Here is a 23,281-nt window from a genome sequence, read left to right on the forward strand (position 1 = left end):
CCCCCGCCAATCGCAAGGCGGCGGCAGAGCCCGCCCCGGGCGGAGGAGCCAATCAGCGCCCGCCGAATCCCGGGAGCGGGAGAAAGCGGAAGGCCTAGTCGGCGCCGAGTGCCCGCCGGGCACGGCCGCTCCCAGCCCGGTACGGGCGGCCGCCGGCGGCGCCGAGCGCCTGGCGGGAGCGCCACCGAGGAGGGGACGCGGCCGGCGCCAGCCCTGAGCCCTGCGCTTGGCAGCGCCGCCGCCTCGTTAGTCCTTATTACGTCATCAAAGCGCGCATTAAATCGATCCCTTTTCAATTCCTGGCCGGGCCGCGGCCCGGCGGCGCGGCGCCCCGCGGGGCAGAGGAGGCGGTTCCGCCCGGTACTCACCTCGAGAAGCCGCTCGCCCCGCCGTGCTCGCTCCGCCGCGGCCGCTTCCTGCTCCCCAGCGCGCTGGAAAGCGGGGCGGGTGCCGGCCAATCGCGACTCGCATTCCCGGCCTGCACCACGCGGAGGAAGTGACGCCAGGGGGGTCACCTTTCACACCGCAGGGCGGTAGCGGCGGGTCGGGGGCCGTGGCGGCCCGGTGCATTCTGGGAGATGTAGTCCCGATGTGTGGCAGCACGGGCCAGGCCCAGGGGCTGCCACCCCACTTCCACCGGGGGTGGCACCTCCGGGATGGCGGCTGAGGGCCGGGGCAGGGCCGGGAGCCCCGGCGGCGGGCAGGAGGGCTGGCGGGGAGACCGGCCGTGGCGCCCGCTGCAGGGCGGCCCGGGTTGTGGCGGCCCCGGGAGGCGCAGGGCAGGTGGCTGGGGATGGAAGGAGAGTGCAGTTAAATCCACCATTAAGATAAGGTTAAACACCGTAGTTTTTCCCATGCAGCGAGCTGGCGTATCAGCTGGTTTCAGAAGTGAACCAACAAGTCGATAGGACAAGGGGTAATGGCTTCGCACTGGACAACGGTGGGTTTAGATTATTTATCAGGAAGAAGTTCTTTCCTGTGAGGGTGGTGAGGCACTGGAACAGGCCCAGGGAAGCTGTGGGTGCCTCATCCCTGGAATTATTCAGTACCAGGCTGGGTGGGGCTCTGAGCAACCTGCGTTAGTGGGAGGTGTCCCTGCCCATGGCAGGGGAGTTGGAATAAGATGATCTTTAAGGTCCCTTCCAGCCCAAACCATTCTGTGATTCTAAGTCTGTGCCAATGGCTGAGGGAAATGTGAGCATCTCCTCTTCTGGGTGTGCCTTGCAGTTGTGTTGCTGTATTTTGGGTGAGTGGCTATGCTCCTTAACGTGGGCTGCCAGAACGTTCTGGAAAGCAGGTGGTGGTGGGGCCTAGAGCACGAGCACCACTGGCTGTCGCTGGCACCACTCGATGTTCACAGGATTCTCCTCAGCTCTACTTCCTGAACCAGACCCCCTCCTTTACACGGCCCCTCTCCCACGCAGGGCTTGCACACCACCTTATTTTCCTCTTATAATTTAAATCAAGTGATACTCAAAATGAGTACCGTGAAGGCATGTTGAAAGCTGCCCTGGAATTTGGCCCAGCAAGGCTGCCATTACCTTCCATGGTGCCCAGCTCTGCCTCTCCAGCCCTAAGGTCCCACACCTGAAGAAGGAAATGGCCAACCAGCACCTTACAGCTTGGGGTACTGGCTGAGGCGCCGTACAAAAAGATAACAAGTGAGCGGCATTGGGTGCCACCAGCCCCTCTGCGACCCTCCCCCAGTGCTGGCAACGTTAAACTGGGGTTTCTTTTCTAGGCTGGATTCTTCAGGGATATCGCTAGTCAGCCAGGCTTCCTGTGGTGTCACCATATGAAAGCATATTCATTCAAATAAACCAGTATAATAATTTAACTTGTCAAAACAGACACAATGGTCATCCCTTTGTGTCAATCATGGCCCACAGAAGAGCTGCCACGTGCAATGGCTGTATGTTCTTAGGAGCTTGCCCACGTAATTCCTGTTGGGAGAAATACCAGCTCACACTTAGAATTTTCAAGAGAACAAAGTCGCCAAAGCAAAGATGTAAAAAAATTTACTGTACAAAACAGCTCTGAATCGGGTGCATCTCAAAGCAGAGGCACACCAATCTTTTAGCCTTTCGGTATTTTTATAGTTCTTATCCCGGCTGCCTGAATTACTGTCTCTCTTCTCATTGGCTGAGAAGTTGGAGCTCACACTCTTCCCAATTGCCTGACCTATTACAGATCTGTATTTTACTGAATTTTCACTGACTTTTTAGAGTTGGAAGGGACCATAGAGATCATCTAGTCCAACTCCCCTGCTAAAGCAGGATTGCCCAGAGCTTGTCAGAGCATGTTACTCAGGACTGCATCCAGGCGGGTCTTGATCTAGTTTACATCTTTTTACCTTATAAGGCACACACACCTACTCTACAAAATCATTATCCTAAACACACCTTTGATTAGTTGATTACACTCCACATTATTTCACCGTCTTTCCTATCATCTACTGTCCAATGTTAGTAGTTACAAGCACTCTGGTGGTCGGTTACTTCATCAGGAGGTCATATCCTCATCTTCATCAGTCACCCTCTAGATGATCTTCATCCATTTATCAGTCTTCACAGTCTTTACTCAGCCTTTACAGTCCTTTGTCCGCTTAGCAGTCAGTCATCAGTCTGTCTCTCTTCACCTAAATAACATTCCGTAAACAAGGATCCCCGGACAGCCCCAGGGCATTTCTAAGGATTAGTTGGGTACAATGGATGAGACTCCACTATCACCGGGCCTTCTCTGTCAATACAGACACACTAACAAAAAATATATCGATTAGCTGAAGCAAAACTCGGCCCATTTCTCTCACTGTGAATGGGCACATTTATGAATGCCATCACTTTTCCTTGGTGCCAGGTCTACATGATTACTTTTGCTGTGTTCATCCTCCTCTAAAAGGGCAAATACTTATGAAGTTAAGGCAGCTGTTCAGCACAGAAATCCTATAACATCAAATAAAACATAAATAATAGACAGTTGAGTTCAAATTAATTTTTATATACTCTTTAATACATAAACTGCTAAGACTCCTCACAGTGTTTTATAACACAGTAATATAAGAAAGCTGTATCAATACTGATGCTTTGTAATATTAAATGAACTCAAGAATTAAAAATTTCCATTCCAGCACATTCTACCAATCCAGGCAAGGCGAGTGGTTTGCTTATTTGTAATTATTTATGGTTTTTTCTTACAATTTCTTTTTCCTATGGCATTTTCCATAGTGTTTCTTTCTTCACTTCTTTTTTCCTGTGGCTTCACCCATCTAATTGTACTGCCAGGCTAGATGTGAGCTCTTAAATGAATGGCTCATAATTTGTCCTAGTAGCTTTTTAAATATAAAATTAGACTGATTAAGCCATAACTTTTCAGGTTCTTCTTTTCCTGTCTTTGGGAGGGGTGTGGTGTTTCCCAGCACTACATCTAGGATTTCTGAGAGTTATGTTACAAAACAATTCAATGTAGTTGTAAGTCTCAAAATAGCCTGGTTTATAGGGCTATATTTTACATGCAGGAAAAAAAAAATGTTAGGCAAACATCCAAATGATCTTTATCCATATTTCTGGTTCAAGCCCTATTAGCCATTTGTACGGCTAAAAATTCCCTACCTTTTTTCTCTTTTCCAGAATCACCTCAGTGACACTTTGGAGAAATCCATACTTCTCAAGATAACCTGATAAGCCTTCTGAACACAACATTCAGCTGAGTATGGGAATAATACCAAAGCATAGATGTTCTCTTTCAGCCCTGGGCTTCTCACGGCAGTGTTGAAGGCGGTGGAGAACACCCAGCCAGACTGGGTGGGTGTTGGTAGCCTCTCCCAGGGAGAGCTGTGAAGGAGCAAACAGGCGAAAATGAATACTGAACTAATCGTAGAAAACTGTGAGCCATACATTTCCCTTCTTTAATAAAGAAAACCCCTCTTGTCTGAAGAAATGAAGGCATTGATAAACTGCAGACTTAAAACTAAGAATTCGGAAGGCGTGCTTATGAGCAGGACTGAGTAGATGATAACTGTTTTCCAAAAGCAGTTGATTCAGATTATAAATGAAGGCCAGAAGGCACCATTAGCTTATGTCATCGTCATGGTTTCCGCGAAATTTACCAAAACCAGACTGACAGATGGCTTTCCCCCCTCCACTCCCTCTCCAAAAGAGAGGAGAAGAAGAGATAAGGAGATTTAGAAGTTAAGAATGAACTAAACTACTTTAATGAAGAAATTTCATATTAAAATCAACAAGAAGAAAATAATGAAGTACATACGATATATACATACGATATATACCGTATCAAACTCCCAGGAGGATGTCACCGGCAGGCACTGGGGAAGTTCCCAACTGGACTCAGTGACAGATGGGAACTAGGTTCCAGCTCTGGAGTCAGGAACACATGGATCAGGATCAAAGGCAGATGAACAGAGTCCTCTTTGGACGTCAGCCATTGAAGAGAGTTGACCCTTTGATCCCTCAGCTTTTATGCTGAGTGTGGGGCAGATGGTGTGGAACACCCCAGTTGGTCAGTTTTGGGTCACCTGTCCTGTCTGCTCCTCCCCACAGGTGTGACCCCTCTGCGCTTTTCCGTTTCTGACCCTCCAAAGGGGCAAATAATGAAATTAGTTGACCTTGGTTGTCACAGCAATGAGTATAAGCATACCGTTCCTTGGCATGAAGTACAAACATTGGTCTTACCACTCTGAGAACGAGCAGTTTTCTCCACAGTATGCTGTTAATTTCAGAGAGTTAGAAAAGGCCTAAAATTACTGAACAGAAATTTGGTTCTGTTTTAGTTCATACTGGGACACTCGTGTCAGGCTGTTCACCTCGCAGCCTCTGCCCTACGCCCCCAGCCTCCTGGAGAGTTCTGCCTGGCTCCCAGTGCTCTGTGCCCTCCTTACACACCCACACCTCCCACCGCCTCCTCCCACCTCAGGAACAAATGATTCACCCCGGGGAGGCGCCGAATTCAGATAGCCACAACATGGCCTTTGCTGGTCTCTTCTGATAAAACACGTCTTATGAAACCACCTGCTCCCTCCTCTAGTGATATCAATCATTTGCGAGAAATCTCTGTATCAGGTGAGCCAGTGTGTCTCCGTTGCACAATGACTTCTTCTGTGCATGGCAGCGCTTCGCTGTCACGCCCAGAGCAAGCCAGATGGGTGCTGTTACGCAAGAGAAGAACATTTCTGTACAACCCCTCTGGCAGGTATGCCCAGTGAAGCAATGTCAGTGACCGTCCATAAAGTTTTAAAGGAAATAAAATATGGGTTGTGCCTCTGACAGAGAGCTGTTCTGTTAATCCTCCTCATCTCTTTACTGTTTCAAGAGGGAACAAAAGATATAAAGAATCAATGAAAGTCAAAACAATAGTGGTAACTGTAAAATGCAATGCTTGAAAACTGTAATGTGCTGAATTGTGAACTGATGTTAAAGATCCTTAAGCCTTACATCTGTGACACAAAGATGTCAGCTTGTTCATCTGTTATCTTTACATTTTCAGAGGAAATGCACAGCTTGGACAGGATTGTGTGGACAAGCCCCCCATCGAACCTTATCTACTGTGTGCAAGTTTCGTATTTTTGTGACCCCATGAAGATCAGCTGACTAGTGAAATCAGGGAGACCAGTGTCTGCTGAACACTGCAAGAGAGGGTGGTTGAATTCTAGCATTCTTATCCAAATATTTTCTTTTACATTATTTTAAATATCTGGAAGAAGAATTACTTCTAAGAACCTAGTGTCTATCAGTTTCATAAACCATAGTGATTTGGATTCTGAAGAATTATGAGACGCATGCCTAAAAGAATTGTATAGTGGCTTAGTGCTTAAATAACACCAGGTATAAAATACTTTGCCATTTTTTCCTTTTATCCCAGAACATAGAGAATTGCAAAATCATAGAATGGGTTGGTTTGGAAAGGTCCTTTAAAGATCAACTACTCCAGCACCTGGTATAAATTCCCCAGGCCTTGGCTAGGTCAGTACTTGTCTGGGAAGCCTCTTAAGGAAAACCTTTGTTAAAAAGTTACCTGTGTTAATTGTAAATAAGTACATCCCATGCCGGTTTTGTATGGGCATGCACTGTGCCTCATGAGTAGAAATAACATACATACACATTGTTTATAAAGATTTTGTATATGTAGATATTACCTCCAGATAGAGGTCCATATACCTGTAGATATTATCTCCAGATTTCCACAAGCAAATCTTCTGTAACATGAATTGCAAAATGTTTTTGTTTTGTGGGGTTTTTTATAAGCAATGGTAAACATAACTCATCAGGACATGAAATGTGGTGATTTTTCTCTCTCTCTTTAGTAATCCATGGAAATCTACAGAGTCTGGAAAGGATTAAAGCTAAACTGAAAGAAAAGGGTTTGACGTAGCGCACTATCAGTGCTGCAGTTTCATGTTTTATATGTGCAGAAACATTAACAGACAATTTTAGATTACTCCTTCTATCAGGCCATGTAATCTTCGTAGAAAACTGTAAACCTATGGACCATATAATTGCTGGGAGAAATTACGTCTGACTGATAGGCTCATAAAATGGATGAGAGTTTACTTTGGAACCTGAAGACAATCAGGGAAATGTTCCACATGGAATTAAGATAATATTAAAAGCAATAAAATGTTGGAAAAATGGACAACCTAGAAATAATTCTTCCCATTATCTAGGGGAATATTTTTATCCTTTGTCATGCCTTAACCCCAGCTGGCAACTAGGACCACACAGATGCTCACTCACTGCCTCCAGCTGGGATGGAGAAGAGAATCAGAAGAGTAAAAGTGAGAAAAACCTCATGGGTTGAGATAAAGACACTTTAACAGGCAGAGCAAAAGCAAAGCAATGCAAGGAATTCATTCACCCCTTCCCAAGGGCAGGCAGGTGTTCAGCCGTCTCCAGGAAAGCAGGGCTCCGTTCACGCCTAATGGTTACTTGGGAAGACAAACGCCGTAACTCGGAACATTCCCCCCTTCCTTCTTCTTCCCCCAGCTTTATGTCCTGAGCGTGACATCACATGGTATGGAATATCCCTTTGGTCAGCTGGGGTCAGCTGTCCTGGCTGTGTCTCCTCTCAACTTTTTTATGGACTCCCAGCCTGCTCACTGATGGGGTGGTGTGAGGAGCAGCAAAGGCCTTGAGAGCTTAGCAACAAATAAAAACATTAGTGTGCAACCTACACTATACCCATCACAAATCCAAAACACAACACTATGCCAGTTGTTAGCAACAAAGTACAACCCCATCCCAGATAAAATCATGACATCCTTCAAGAACTTTTTTTCTTTCTGGCACAGCCTTCCATCCATCAAGCGCATCTTCCATCCACCCGTGCAGGACCACGTGGGCTCTGTGGCGTATGGACTGTCGCCGTGCTGACTGTAACAGCAACTTAACTACTCCCTGTGGAGACACACAGGTGGAGCAGCTACCAAAGCACAGGAGCTACTGAAAGAGCCTCTGCTCTGTCCTTAAGACCAGCCTCAGGCAGGGTCCACGCTGTAAACCTCAAACTGTGCCTGAGCCGCCGACTGCACCGTGATTTGCCTGAACAACGGAGAATCGACTCCTACATTTGGCTTCAGGACAACTACATACGTGAAATCCTGCATGATCCCTTGATTATATATTTTGTAACTTACCTTGGGCACATGTCTGTGTTAAAGGATCAACAAAAAATTTATAATTAACTTAAAACATTTACAAGCAAGACATCATGAAGTCTTTGCAAAAAGGGGAACACAATTAAAAAGCATTTATTGTTAATTATTACTGTTATTACAGTCATGGGATCACTTACGCATTTAGTTTTCTGGTCTGTCTCTCCTTCTGAATGCCAGCTAGCTGTGTTGGAGAGAATGTTCTGCAACTTTATTGCCATGATTTTTAAAGTGCTACAAGTTTTTTTCACTTCACATTCATATTTCGTTTCCTCTTCTTGAGCTTTTACAGGAAATTTGGCAATGATCGTGGTGCAGGATCAGCACAAATCCCTGCTTTGTTTTTCTTCTTTATTTCTTCTTTTTTGCTGACAAGAAAAAGTTCCAAAAAATTCAGCTTGCCATTTAGAGGGCTAGATAAAACACTGATGGTGAAACACAGATGTGGGAGCTGCTCAGCTGTTCTACCATGAGATCCTAAGCTTGGGCTCTACTGGGTATACTACCACCTCCTTAAATTCAGTTCTTAAGACTGTTATATGCCTGATAGGTAAATAATAACTAGTAAATAATACAAGGCATACCTGAGTAATATTTTGAACATGTCTTCCTGCCAAGAGACAGAAATAAGAAATGAAAATAGAGGTCAACTAGAGATGAGGACTTGTCAAAGTAAAATGCCAACCTGGCACTCACCTCTCCTGTAGTTCTGCAAGAGTCTTTACAAATGAGCAGCCATGCAAACTTCTATGGACTGGAGAGATGTTAAGGCATAGTGTGATGACTATTTCTTGTCAGGACCAGGACTCACTCGCTTTTCAAGTTCCACAAGTTGAACCAGTGCTTTTAGAATGGGATGAGGAGACTCAGAAGTGGGTATTGCTGTTATTGCCTGTAATTAGAGAACATGACATGGAGCCCGTTCAGTGTGAATTCTCAGGCAAGCCAACAGGTCCATCCAAACACACGTGAACATATGAACTGACCACAATTTCATAGAAGCAACCAATAGCAGCTCCTTGAATTTTGCTGGGCATATTTTTTCTTGCCTTTGCTATTTGCAGGGATGTGGAGTAGTGTGATGGTTTGTGCAGGTGACTTCCGAAGGTGTCCTCAGACAAAATGTCATCATAGCTTCCCTAGCCTCACTTCTCTGCCTTTCAAACACCAAATTAGTTCCTTTGTGTTGGATTCTGCAACCTTTATTTTATTAATTGTATCTTCTCTACTTTCACTTCTCTTCCTTTCAAATGCTGAGTTAGTTCCTCTGTGTTGGACCCTTTATTCTGGAATGGTGTAACAGTTCTATTACTCTGATTTTCACTTTCCCCTCAACCAGGCAAAACCTAGGAGACCAAAGCTGCAGGAAACATAGGAAGACTGCTGGTGTCAAGGGAGGGCTAATATGTTTGTCAGATATAATGGTCTCCAATCTTTGCTGGCCCGTTGTCAACCTAATACAGAGACAATATTCTGTACTCATAATTTTACCTTGCCTTCATTATTACCTTAAAGAACTGCGTCTGTGGAAAATAAAATATAGGACTGTAATATCAGAAGGTTGGGGACTTCTGTTATATGTATTTCATCCAAAACACACAGAAAGAAATGTATGTTCATAATTATGATTTTCAGCAAAAATGTGAACTCTTCAGGAGAATAGGAAACACTTGAAAATCTGAAGCCAGTAATGGTCTTTTTTTTTTTTTTTTCACCAGTCAGTATGAATTTATGATAGCTACATTATATACTCTAGTATTAAAGCCACTCTAGTCTATTAAGCATTTAGCATTTCCAGAAGTGAAGTTATGTGCAGTTATCCAGCTGACTATAGGCATACCCTTTACATCCTGAGTGTGGGTTGCAGATCTCAAGTAGCTGCATATCGGTAATTGGTGCTGAATGTTTGAGAAAGTACTATCTGCAGAAGGCACAACCTGTGAGCCAGTACAGCTTTGTTAGCAGAAATCAAATTCTGAATTGTAGTCACTATTACTGACTCTAAATAATGGCACTGACGACAACAGGAAGGATGTTACAGTAAGATAGCTGCTTTAAGTCCTCCTTGCATGTCAAATGATGCTTCCTGATATAAATCAGATAAAGAACTGACTCTTCCACATTTCTATCAGCATTCAAAAAACAGGAGGCAGTCAGCCTGTTCGAGGTTTGATTGCTGAAAGCATACATATCAGCACTGCTCTCCAGTTTTATATAGAACACATTTAATAAGCAGTTCAGTCCTCAGAAGGTTGGTATTGCTTTACAGTATTGCTTTATCTACAGAGACCACTTGAGGTATTTACATTTGGAATCCACTATGGTACAAGGAGGCCTGTTTTTTGTGAAAATAGCTTTTACCCATGGTGGCAGTAAATGGCTGTCAATCTCAGCTTCCCGTGTGCTGCAGCAGCAAAGTATATTTCGTTAAGTGAAAACTTTCACTTAGACTCATCTTCTTTTGCATCTCACCTGCAAGTTGTTTCAGCAGTTCACAACAATTTGCTACTTAGAGTGCTTTGATGCTGAAATGGCAGCTGCTTTTAAATTTCCAAGATGGACAAAGCAGTAAAAAATGGTTGATGTAGCCAGTTATACCTTCATTACTGGTGTTGGTGACACATTCACACACTCCTGCCCTAAGACAGGAGCACAAGACTTTTTTTCACAGTTCAGCATTCCAGGACTGTGCTATCTGAAAAGAAGTATCATCAACAACCAACCTTCAATATCATGTATTCGAAGCCGTTAAGTATTTCAGTTTGTCAGACTCGGTCTCATGTAAAGCAATCCCCATCTTGTGCAGAGTGGTGTGAGGCTGTCCCTGAGCTCTCCTAACACCTCTGGCAGGCTGTGGTGAGAGTGCACTGCTGCACTCGCAAGGAAATAAAGCAACACAAAACCACAAAGAGAAATTTAACCAAGAATATGTTGTCCATTTTTAAACCACAATTCAACAGTTTTTGATATAGAACTTCATACAAAACCCTCTTATTCATTAGCTGGACCCTTGTTTTCACTTCAGTTTTCATGTATTTTGCAACAGATAAGCAAAGAACAGACTTGAACTTCCTTTAAGGTTCACTGTATATTGTCTCTGAATCTCATGCACTGTGTTGTCATAATTTCCATTCCCCGGCTGGGGTTCAGTGCAGTGAACTATGCTTGGATGGCCTGTTATAAATCATTAACAAAAACTTGCTTGTATAGGTGTTTCTGGTGAGAAGACTTTAAGGTCACCTGGAATGAACTGCTGTAGATTTAGCTGGTGAATCATTTTCCTCACATCTCCTAAGCAGAGTTAATGGGTATAAAGACTTTATTGGGAATTGTTTGTATTGCTGATGATAATTGTGAAGGTATAATTACAGTTACACCCTCCTGAAGACCTGATCTGTGTACAGAAAACTGTCTGAATACAGAAGGGTTTTGTTTGACTTTGTATTCATTGGTCCAGATCCTTAATTACTTTAGTTATGCATTGACTCAGGGCACCATACTGGGAAGCCCAAAACTGCTTGCTGAGTTCCTGGTGCAACTGCACCATTCCAGTAGAACTGGGGATCACTGATCATTGTGTGGGATATGAGATCCACACAGGAGATCTGTACAGATACCCTGCTTTGGGCATTGCTTCTTCCTTAATTTACCGTCCCTAACACCAGGAGCCTAAGAGTCACACCAAGCCTAGGCAGAGTCACACCCAACTGAAGGTATCTTCATTTTTCTTCTGTAGATCACAGGACTGCCAAGTACTAATAAATATACTGAAAAATACAAAAATACACAAGATGTCGTACAGCTATGATCTCCTTAACCACCTCTTGGGTATCGTCAGGTAATTCGTCCTTCCTTCAAATGATAAGAGGGCCACTGGTTTTAGGCCCACTGAGGTGACATGGGGAACTTGTGGGCTGATAGAACTATTGCAGGATAAATGCAGAAAGTAAACAGAGCCAATACGGAACACAGAATACATGTAGGTATTCAGCAACTTGGGTCAGTTCGCATTTGTAATCTGTGCAATGATTATGACTTAGGACATATCTGATGAGAGAAGATTTTCCTTGCTAATAACAGTGTGCTACAGTTAGGTCCAAGTAGAGAAAGATACTTCATTATTATAGTGGAATTTCCAAGCAGAAAGCCAAAACATTTTTTCTACTAGGTCAGAGCTCCTTTAAGCCTCATTTTGTTTTTAAGTATACAAATGCGTGTATCAGCTATTCCTTTGTTCACAGAAACAATCTCCAAGCCTAAATCAGAGGATGTCAGCTTTTGCTGCTTCCTTTGAATTCTGAGCAGTTTGCATTTAGTTATCTTACGCTGCTCTGGATCTCACATGGGAGGAGCACGAGACCAATACTGCACCACTATCCTTCTTTCTGGACCTAATTTAACAAATGAACTTGTGGTTCTAATTATTTTGCTGAATTTACATTAATGTATCTTCTTAGCCTTCGTTTAAATTACCCTTTATTGACAGCATGTAACCAAGAGTTTAAGGCCCCATAAACAAATGGATATTTGTTTATGTAAGTCTCAACAGCCTGTTTTAGTGGCAATTTATTCCACTATAGAGTACGAGCAAGTCCACTGAGCTGACACAGTTACGCTGTTATAAAATGAGGAGACGTGAGAAGAATCAGTAGAGACTTATGATCTGCCAGTGGACTTTGAATTCCCTGTTTGTGACATCCTTCAGTCACAAGAGCAAAACAGACACTGAAGTCCTAAGGTCTCATGATAGAATTCGTGCTGGATCCCTGTTCTGCCTCTCATTATTTGCACATCTTGGAAATCACAACAGCAGACTTTACCAGAATATAATTACTGACAGCCTCATAATTCCATGTCCATTTGAGATTTTTTTTTTTTAAAGAAATGTACATGTTACCAATCTTGGTAACAGAAATAACAAACATCAGTTATTTTCCAAAGACATTGGTATTTCTGTGCTGTGATGCTTTGAAAAGTTTGAAACATATCAAAAAAGGGGATAGTTTTTGTTCAATAAGAAGGGAAGGGGGCTGTTATTGCTACCAGGACCATTATTCCCCACAAATATGACTGAAGTGAGTAGAAACAGGATGATAATTAAAAAAATTATTGTTTGAAACTGAAGACTTGTCCAAATTAGAGTTCATAACTGCCTCCTGCAGTGAGATTGGAACATACTCAACAACGAAGAAAATACTTGTAGTGGAAAGCAAAATTTAAGACAATTATTTCTTCAGAGGCTATGGACAAAGAGCTACAGGAGCCTAAAATTCAACATGGATTAATATAAGAAATGGAATGGTCAGACTCTTAGACTGTAAATTTAACATTTATTCTACTGTTTGTAAAGAAAATGTGGAAGTGGTTTTATTTCCATTCAGAATGAGTAATGCTTCAGACCGAAGTTTAAACATATTTAGGGTTTATATATTTCTAAACCAACTGAATTAGGTCTATCTAAACCCACAGCCAACATTATAATATTCCCTACCATTTGCTTTAAGACAGAGGAACTTTTTTCCTCAATAAATCTTGAGGCGGAACAATGATAAGGTGACTGCTACAAAGCAAGATGCTTATATCTTATCACTGTGAATGTAGTTAAGCTCCCCATAATATTACAAGGGTTACAATAAATGTAATGAATATAATAATAAAAAATGATATAATCAATACTATTTATTGGCACAGTGATATTGCTAATAACATCTTCTCTCTATAAGGGAAGTGAAGGTCTGCAGGTGTTTCTGCATACAATATAGGAGGAAATACTAACTTTTCAGTAGTGACCCCTGTACGTTCCCATCCTCAATGAGCTTTCCATAGCAATGTAGCTGTTTTATAAGTTACCTACTTCAGCTCAGTTTACTCTGTCTGGACTTGTTATTCACCAGTACTTGTGAACTGCTAGTCCCAGCAGCATTCAGTGGTATTACATATAGCTTATAGGCTCTGCAGTTGTTCATCAAGCCTTGTGCACATCCCTCTCTACAAAGCTGAAAAAGAAATGGGAATGGAATATTGGTCGTTATTTGAGAGTATCTCCATCATGTTACAATAATTGACAAGAGACCAGCTGTCAGCCACTACTGAGCTGCATTTTATTCCTACTAACAGATCTGTACCTGCTTCATTTCTTTCTGGCTGCTTCAGCGTGTATTTAGGAATTGACAGACATGATGCACACCAAACACTTACTTTCAGCCAACCCTGCAGGCCTTTATTAGTGCTGAAAATCAACACCCTATCCTGAGGCAGGAGGCCCACAAATAATCATCTATCATTTTGGAGTAGTGAAGGATATCACCACAGTTATGAGGGCTTGGTCCCAACCCAGCAAAGAACACAAGGATGTGTTTCCCTAACAATATGAGGAACGTGAGCACATCCCACCTTGTCAAAAATGTTCAGTCCTAGTCTGATGGGTGAATGAAATGAAACTTCAGATCTTTTGTCCGTCTTTCCATTGACTTGAGCATAGGACTTCTACAGGTTGAACTCCAAGGTTGGCAGTTCCATTTCTCACACCCAACCAGAAGCGGAAAGCTCATCTGTGCAGGAGACAGACTCAGGCCACAGAACTAACCAATATAAATCTCACCACCTTAAACTCTGAGGGCAGACCAAGTTTTCAGACAGTTATTTCTCCATAACCACACATACAATGTACATTGAAGGGAATCAAACTGGAGCAAACTGCAGTCAAAATAAAACATGCTGCACACAAACCATTCTGCCACAGAGAAAAGAGTAAGGGAACAGTTTAACCTGAATGTCCACCGACACCTCAGTGATGACGGCGTTAAGGAAACACAACCCAGTAATGTGTGGGTATTGCCAATTGGTAGAGCTTCATGGCTTTCATGTAGCTACATTGATCTGAATGGCTGAAGATCTGGGCTCTAACCTTCAGAAGCTGATAAACTGGCAGGTTCTACAGAAGTTTTAAAACTGAGTGATGTAATCAAGAGCAGCTGGGCAAAAGGAGGTCCGTGCTGTACATGCCCGTAGACAGGGTACGCCATTCTCTAAGGCAAATAGCAGATAAAGCATATGAAAACCTGCTAGCTCAGCGTTTTTATAAATAGAGAAGTACCTTCCCCCTCTCACTGTGGTTACCACTGTGTTCAGAAAATAATGACTCTTTGGCCCACCCCCCTCCTCTGACTGTACCACTGTCTCCAGCTGACTGGGGTGACTGACAAACTGCATAACTTGATATTCAAAGTCATTACATTAAAAACGCCTTGCCATTCTGCACGTAAAATGGTTTCCACTCGGAATTAGTTAATGGAGAAGAATTTTGGCTACTTTTGCTGAAGGGGTTTGCTTTGCTTGCAAGGTCGTTCAGAATAAGCTCCCTGAACTTTGAACCGTATCTGCAAAGTGAGATAAACAAGAGCTGTATAAATACCACAGCCCTTTTCCCCACACTGCTTTCTTCTGCAGCGGAGTGGAGCAGAGCTGCCAAGGAGCGGGGAGGGGGGAGGAAAGGGTAAGTGTGCTGGTTTTGCTATGAAAGAGCTTCATGACTTCAGATTTGGCAGGGTGTCTGTGCATTTCTTTGGCTGAAAAGGCTGACTGTGGAAATTTCCGTTGGAAACCGATGAGAAAGTTGAAATGCAAAGAGAAGTATAATTCAGAACACAGCTCTCGCCTGGTTGACAGGGCAGGACAGCTGTTGCTGGGAGCTGCATGCCAGGGCTGCAGAAGGATATCAAGATGTCCTAGGATTTTCATGTGCTTATAATGGATATAAAGGCGGGCAGGTTTCCAGATGTGTGGGAAGAGTGAAAAAATAGCTCTGTTGATACCTAGTGGAGCACAGTTTAATCTTCAACGTACTGCACCTAGAATACTTTTGGTATTCTAGAAAGGAAAACATTAGGGACAGAGGGGTTTCACAAATGATGTTGCCTTTGCAGCAGCTGGCTCTTGTTTTGAAAGATCAGTTATTAAAATGTTTTATTTTTTTTATGATATGACAATATTGATGAAATGCCTGTTATTTATCAGAACTTAGTGTTTACGAAACATTCTGTGTTTACTGTCAGACTTTGACGCAAGTGTTGAAATTATACAATTCCACAACCTAGGACATGTTGGGGAGCAGTTTTGTAATTTTATATATTTCTCGATAATGAATATTTTCAGAACATATTAAGCCAAATTATAATGTTAATAGAATCAAAGGAAAACATAATTACAGAATTTCTAATATGCTTTGATTTTCATAAACACTAAATGGACTAAGTGTGGGCAGGAGGTTTTGTAATACCCGAGGAATCCTGAAACTCAGTTTTCATTTCCTGTTTTTGCAAAACTAGTTTCTAGTGCCTGAATTCTTAAGAGATTTTTTTTCAATGGGATCCAAATAGTACAGAAGAACTTGTGAAAAATTTAAAGTCTTTTTTTTTTTAATGTATGCCAGGTTCTATAACAATTTCCATGTACCAAAATACACGTTGGTGCAAGTACTTCTAAGTCAGTGGAATTACGTTGGAATCTGGAGTGAACTGGTCTAGATTCTTAATGGTGTAAACTGGCTCTGCACAACTGATTTCAAAACACAAGAAATGAGGCCACTTTAAAATCACTGAAGTGTTAAAAACAGTCAAGAAGAAATTACAAAGGGGAATGAACAACGCATTCTGATTAGTAGCATTTTAAAAAAATCCAGTTATTCTCAATGCCTATATTTCAGCTGCTTACATACAACAAAAAAATACTGCCGATTTATTGTAGGGGAACTCCACTGCAAAGTGAAAGAAATATGATCAAGCAGGAGCAAATTAGTTCAAATATTTTTTTATTTTTTTGAAACTGAGTGGAGCCAATGTCCTGCTGTGTTTTGTTATGGGAATGTCAGAGTCTGAACTTTGTTCAGGCATTGATCTCATTCTGTTTATTTTCTCTCTTTTCAGATAAAGCCCAGCCATGTGGGCAGGGCTGGGGCTAGTTCTGGCTCTCTGCCTCCTCCCAGGAGGAGGGGCAGAGACCCAGAACTGCAAGGAGCCCCCAGAATGGCATATTGGGGAGGAGAACCCCATGCTGAACTCTAGGGGCTCAGTGACAGTGGTGGCTCTCCTCCAAGCTAGCTGATACTTGTGCCTGCTGCAGGCTTCCAGGTAAGTGTAAATCTCTTGCCCAGTTGTTGTTAAAATGTGATCAGCCAATTTTTTAGTGCCATTTTAATACATGTGCCCAATAGAGACATGCTCAATGAACTCAAGCTTCCTCAAATGCCACCATCCCAGCTGGCGTGTGTGGCCCAGTGACAAGGTTAACTCTCAGCAGGAGCATTTTGTGCCAGTGGCTCAGATTCTTTATCTCTTGACTCAGTCCTGACTGACACATCATCTTCTCCAGACAGTATTTACAACACACAAGTATGATGAACTTGACAGTAATGAAACCCAAAATATGAAAACCCAACAAAAACAGTTCCTCAAGACCGGGCTTCAGTTAGCAAAAGATGATTAATGTAGCAGAGATGCTGAAGCCAGAAAACACCTTAATTCTCTGACATGGCCAGAACACCTGAGACCTGAGGCAAAGAGATCTGTGATCATGCATTTCTTGTGTAAGACCTGTAGGGGAAAAGGCAGATCAAAACATGGGCCTTTCATGTGCTTTCCCAGCTCCAGTTCAGAGGTCCTAGTTATAAAAAAACCACCCAGAATATAAGGCAAAGACTGGCCTTTCAGAACATAGATGAAGCATTCAAGGGATTTGTCAGTCTTATATTTTCATACAAGACCTGGGACATTGATGCTCTGGTTTCTAGAACCTACTTCTGTGCAAATAATTAGGTATCATGACGGCAACAGCAGCAAGAAAGTAATTTTGAGCTGACCCAAAGAGAAATTAATTCAGCCCTTGTCTCAGATTCATTTAGTGATTGTGAAATCATTTTGGTTTAAAAATTGATAGCATCGGTTTCAAAGCTTGATTTTAATCACTGTAATAACGTCTCAGTTTCCCCCTCTAGGCTGCATAACTTCATACGATAATAGTCTTTGCAAGTTTGTGAAGAACTAGATTTGGAAAAGTGGTGGTAAATCTCTGGCTCCATCAAAGTCAAAAGTGGGCTTAGTGGTTGACTTTCAAGGTAGTTGGGTTTGATCCTCTACATTTTAGAAAGGTTTTAAAGAATCTTGCAAGCCTAGGACTATTTCCTGAAACTCAAAAAAAAAAAAAAAAAGTTTTCTAAAGTAATTAAATAGGAAGGATACAAATGAAAAGGAAAAAAAAACCAAAAAAAACCACTTCACATTGTACAACAAGAAATCAGGTTTCTCTACTATAGATCAAATAAAGACTTTTGTGAGGCGAAAGGTAAAGACTAATAACTGCAAGCCAGGTCATGCACAAATTCTATAGCCATCCTTTTGACCCAGTTGCTATAATACGCCTTTTCTGGCTGTTACAGCAAGTAGACATGTCAGGATGAGTGGGAGAGCTATCAGCCTTTTACTACAACTTTGTTTTCTTGATTATTCATCTTCTGCTATATTTACAATATGCATTCTTTAACCAACTACGTGACCAAAACCTAAGCGTTTACATAAAGACATCAAATAAACTCACTGTGTCAGACCAGTGTGCAAGGACTGAAATAAAAATGACACTGAATTTTGTCTGAAAACAGATGTTTGCTGTAGTACTGCATTAGTACTGACGTCTTAGTACTGGCATCTTGGTAGTCCATTCTACTTACAAGGACAGGACCCGTGGTGTAGCTGTTGTAGACTCTGGTGACAGAACAGTTGATAGTCATGGCAAGAATGTTTTAGTAGTGTCAGACTGTTGCTATTAAAACTAGGAGAAAATAACTCACCATAATAAAAGCAGCATGGAGCATATTAACTTCGATTGAACACAGCAAATCTTATGATTCTGTAATGAGTTTTGGTCTTGCTTTACATTTTCCACTAGACTGGAGGACCTGCGAGTGAAGTTGGAGAATGAAGGGCTGGTCAATATCTCGTATGTGGTTGTCAACCATCAGGGAGCTCATTCCCAGAGGAAATTCCACCTACTGAAGGAAAGTGTTTCAGACTACATTACTGTCTACCAGCAAGATGAACAGCAACCTGATGTCTGGACTACCTTAAATGGAAGCAAAGACGACTTTCTCATTTATGACAGGTCAGTGTTGAGAGGGGAACACGGGAAAATGTTTGCATGTATTTAGAGTAACGCTTTGTGAATCTCTGCATTATTTCATTGATTTGGAAATAACCTGATTATCTCACAACGAAGACATCATAATCAACTTCTAGGTTGCACTAAGAAAACCATTTGCATTTACTGGGAAAAGGAGGCTACAAAAGAAAAGTCTGCTTTTGCTTAAGCAAGTTTGGGATAAATAAAATTTTCTTTATAATTACTGTGGATTTAGATTAGTATAACTGAGTGTAGAATTTGATAGCATGATTCTGGTCTTACGCTGGTTTTGTTTTCAGACAACTTCATTACATGTGACAGTAGAATCAAACGAGAAAAGCCATCTTGAGTTCTCATGAAAAAACATTTTGACTGGACTTGTTGAAAATGTCATGTAGCCATACGTAAAAATTAGTCTTTGGGTGAAAATGAAAGCTTTGGAAGAAAACACCGTTTTGATCATAGGATTCTGGGATGTGTATCTTTTGGCAGAACCAGTAATAACTCTTTAATTGAAATTGTGATTTTTTGGTTTTGATTTGATGAAAATTATTTGGCAGGTCCTGCTCCAATGTACCAATTGCGTAGTCAAGTTCAATGCACATTCCAATCAAAACACACGTTATGTTGCTCAAAAACCTTCTTGGTAAGGGTGCAACAGCCGTGTGGCGCTTTGTACGGCTACGCAAACAGCCTTCCTCGTTAGCAAGATAGGTGTGTAAGGAGTGTCCCTCTGCCAGCCTAAGTGCCACTGAACCAGAGGCTTCTGCCAGCAGAGTTACTATGTCAGCCAGAAGTGGTGCATCACCCTCCTGAGCCGTGCAGCTGAGTGGGCAATTAAGTATGTCTCCTTATTAGACTGTATTTCATTCACCCGCCATGGGACTGTACACTGCGGGTGAAGGAAATACAGTCTGATAAGGAGACATGCTTAATTTTAGGTCTGTGCTTATGTGTACGTAACCACAAAGTTCTTTCTCTCCTTAGATGTGGCCGTCTGGTGTATCACCTGGGCCTGCCCTACTCCTTCCTGTCTTTCCAGTATGTAGAAGAATCGATTAAGGTTGCCTACTGTGAAAGCAAGTGCGGGAACTGCTCTTACACGGTATTTTCTTGTCTCATTCTACATATACTGGGAAAGGAAACTGGATTTGACTCATTCTTAAAATATCATTTCAGTGTAATTAATCCAAACCCCCATGATTTAGAATTTACATAAACTGCATGTGTTTTGACAGAGAGCTTTTAAACATTTTCTAAACTGAATTAGATCTAATTAAGAAATTCTTTCCTGTGAGGGTGGTGAGACACTGGAACGGGTTGCCCAGAGAAGCTGTGGCTGCCCCATCCCTGGGGGTGTCCAAGGCCAGGCTGGATGGGGCTTGGAGCAACCTGGTCTGGTGGGAGGTGGCAGTGGCGTTGGAACTCCATGGTCTTTAAAGTCCTTTCCAACCCAAACCATTATGTGATTCTGTAATTCATAATAGACTGATTATCTGAATTCCTGCCCTTAATAGAAATGCAAATAATTTTCAGAAATCTAAATGCAATCTTGGAGGCTAATTCTGGGGTCACGTACAGCTGGTAAGCAATTAGCTACTCTAGTTTTTGGGGCCAGCTAAGTACTTCGATAAGGAGCTGGGGCTGTTTAGTATGAGGAAGAGGAGGCTGAGGGGAGACCTCATCACTCTCTACAACTTCGTGAAAGGACACTGTAGAGAGGTTGGTGCTGGTCTCTTCTCACAGGTAATTAACAATAGAACAAGAGGGAATGGCTTCAAGCTCCAACAGGGTAGGTTTAGATTGAACATTAGGAAGGAATTTTTCACAGAAAGAGTGGTCGGGCATTGGAACAGGCTGCCCAGGGAGGTGGTTGAGTCACCGTCCCTGGAAGTGTTTAAGGGCCGTTTAGATGTGGTACTGAGGGATATGGTGTAGGGGAGGACTTTGTAGAGTAGGGTAGATGGTTGGACTCGATGATCCCATGGGTCTCTTCCAACCTCAATGCTTCTATGATTCTATGAAATATTTTTTTTAAAAAAACAACCCTATGAATCAAATCCAAGCTGGTTTGAGTTACTATTCATTTTAGTTTACATTTAAACACAGTATACAATAGTTACATTAAAAGAGTGATAATACAAGGTGACAAATTATGGTTACCCTTACAAAAGTAGGGTAGTTCTATTTTACATATAGCTAAAGATCAGAACTACTTTGAGGATTATCAACAAATTAACATACATACTCATGGAAGTTCAATGAGAATAATGACTTTCCGTCCCATTAGACACTTTTCCAGCTAAATGTAGACCTCAGGGAGGTCAGACATGGGATCCTAGAAAAAAGAATACTTCTATTAGCAACTCCTTAAATTATAATTCCTAAAACTTTATATTATGAGCCCTGTCTGGTTATCAGTGGTGTTGCAAATTAAGGTTCTTTTTTGATACATTCATATCTTTCTTCAGCAAAGCAGCACAAGTAATTTGAAATTGGGTTTCAGATTCTGCCAAAATGTTAAGATAATTAATAATTTACAACTAGTTTGCCTTCTACTTAACACCACCTTCTGTTTTGCAGGAACCCGATATTGATGGTGTATGTGAGAACATCACTAAAAGTGTGGATGAAAAGCTGGCGGAGATAGAACCCAAACCATCTGGTCACCATTCACACCACCACCGTGGGCACGGGCACGGGCACGGGCAGGGGCACAGGCACCGGCACCACCACCACCGCGGGGGCAGTCGTCATTCCAAAAATGAGGACCATCAGGCTTCTTCTGAAAGTCATAGACACCACCCTCACAGCGGTCGGCGTCACAGAGTTTTCGGTCATAGCAGACACGATCAGGCAGGTAGTCAGGAACAGGTAGACCCCGCTCCTCCAGGAGAAAGTGTGGAAATTCCACAAGATAAAAGGCTGTGAAAAAAAGGGAAAACCAGCTGTAAAAACCAGCTAACTTGAAATTGGCAGACAGCATCAGACTCCGCTTTGAGTAGCTGATGCTGTCATTGCCGACACCTTTTGTTTGAGGAGCTGGGAAACTCTGTCACTTGACAGTGTCGTGGAGCACTTCCAAACTCCTGCAGGTGACACGGGCAGCTGTCAGCAGAGGACATCACTGAATCTTGACAGTGACGTCTGCTCACTGCTGCCTGACAGTCACCGGCAGCAGGAGCCAGTGAAGCCAGCGACACCTGACAGTGAGAGGAGAAGGCAAGAAACTGAGCCTGAGAAACAAACTAAGCACCTTGAAAAATGCAAGGGAGTCCTGCTGCCTAAATTCGTACAGTTGTGAGAGTGGAAAAATGAACAGATAAAGCGTTTTCATTGCCCCCAATTAAAAATTACACTACGACAGGTGTGTAGAGTTAAAATATTGAAGAAGAATTAAAGAGCAGCGCTCATACAATTACGCAACACCTGCCAAATTCCATCAGTGAAAAGCTTCATAATTTAGAGGAATTTAATTGACCTGCAGTTTGTTTTTCAGTCGCACAGGGAAGGTGTCTGCATTCTTGATTAATTTGTCTGTCTTGTTTCTCTTCTAAACGTTCTGCTTGCATTTGTGAGGGCAGGAGCGTAAACTATGACCTAGGGGCTCCTGTCTGATGTTTTGCAATCAGGAACAGAAGATAACCAAAGCAGATATTTTAATCATCTTTATTAAGAAGATGGACTACATTCAGAAGTTGTGTTATTTTTTTGTTGTTGTTTTTCTCTTAACTTGGGGATACAGATTATTTACAAGAACAGTTTATTCCTAAGCAACGTGTGAAAATAACTTTTTATCTCAAATGTAAGATACAAACAGTAATTGCATTATTTTAAAGTAACAGATTAAATGCTTAACTTTTGTCATTTAGATATGGTATCAGGGTCCATTAATACATACTACTACAGCTTGTAAAATCCCACTAAATCAGTAAGATGGTGCCTAAAGTGAGACGAAGCATTAACAACTCTTTGTGCAAAATCAGTATCAAGAGGAGGGAGGGGCAGAACAAATTTAATCTCGGTTTAATGTCTGTCTTTGTAACAGTGCTGAATTTGATAAATCTGTATTGATTAGTGAGGTAATATACACCACTTAAACTTCAGTAACTTCACTGTCTGTAGCTTAGCATTCCTAACCTTTGAGTAACTGAGCTGAAGTAAAAATGTAGTTGTTCGAAGGATTCTTGGACGAAGAACAGACTATTCAAGAAAGGGAAACTGCTTTGAAAGCATACACCATAATTAATGATGGTTTAATAGGGAAATATTTACTCCTACGAAACCTGAATCCTTTTATTGTGAATGCTGATTAGCAAGGAAGTAGCCCTGAATATACACAGAATGCATGCCTTCGGAATATCTGACAAGAGTGTTTTCAATAAAAAATATTCTGTATTTCTTCGTATCTGGTTTTTACTTGCAGGTGCACAGTTTGAAATAGACTGT

At 42.1% G+C, this 23,281-nt stretch overlaps 2 protein-coding genes and 1 long non-coding RNA gene across 4 annotated transcripts in view; 1 reads left to right on the forward strand and 2 right to left on the reverse strand.

Moving 5' to 3' along the window:
* Nucleotides 1-472, reverse strand: part of ZNF131 (zinc finger protein 131) — a 29,845-nt gene extending 29,373 nt beyond the window's left edge. For both annotated transcript variants that reach the window (XM_014964890.1, XM_014964891.1), the window contains exon 1: nucleotides 369-472. The gene's annotated coding sequence lies outside the window, so the exon portion shown is untranslated. The remainder of the gene's footprint in view (nucleotides 1-368) is intronic.
* Nucleotides 473-2,086: 1,614 nt separating this feature from the next.
* Nucleotides 2,087-7,867, reverse strand: LOC106901862. The gene is made up of 3 exons (XR_001414392.1): nucleotides 7,804-7,867; nucleotides 3,609-3,830; nucleotides 2,087-2,942 (listed from the first exon to the last, which is right to left on the reverse strand). It is a non-coding gene; the product is annotated as an uncharacterized LOC106901862 (long non-coding RNA).
* A 7,038-nt stretch (nucleotides 7,868-14,905) lies between these two features.
* SEPP1 (selenoprotein P, plasma, 1) lies at nucleotides 14,906-23,230 on the forward strand. Its single transcript, XM_014965085.1, has 5 exons — nucleotides 14,906-15,158; nucleotides 16,588-16,791; nucleotides 18,602-18,814; nucleotides 19,820-19,937; nucleotides 21,416-23,230. Exons 2-5 carry the CDS (start codon nucleotides 16,601-16,603, stop codon nucleotides 22,082-22,084), a joined length of 1,191 nt encoding a protein of 396 aa, XP_014820571.1. The 5' UTR covers nucleotides 14,906-15,158; nucleotides 16,588-16,600; the 3' UTR covers nucleotides 22,085-23,230.
* The last annotated feature ends 51 nt before the right edge of the window (nucleotides 23,231-23,281 follow it).

This window comes from Calidris pugnax, unplaced genomic scaffold (genome assembly GCF_001431845.1).
Source record: "Calidris pugnax isolate Ruff unplaced genomic scaffold, ASM143184v1 scaffold273, whole genome shotgun sequence".
Classification (NCBI taxonomy): Eukaryota; Metazoa; Chordata; class Aves; order Charadriiformes; family Scolopacidae; genus Calidris; species Calidris pugnax.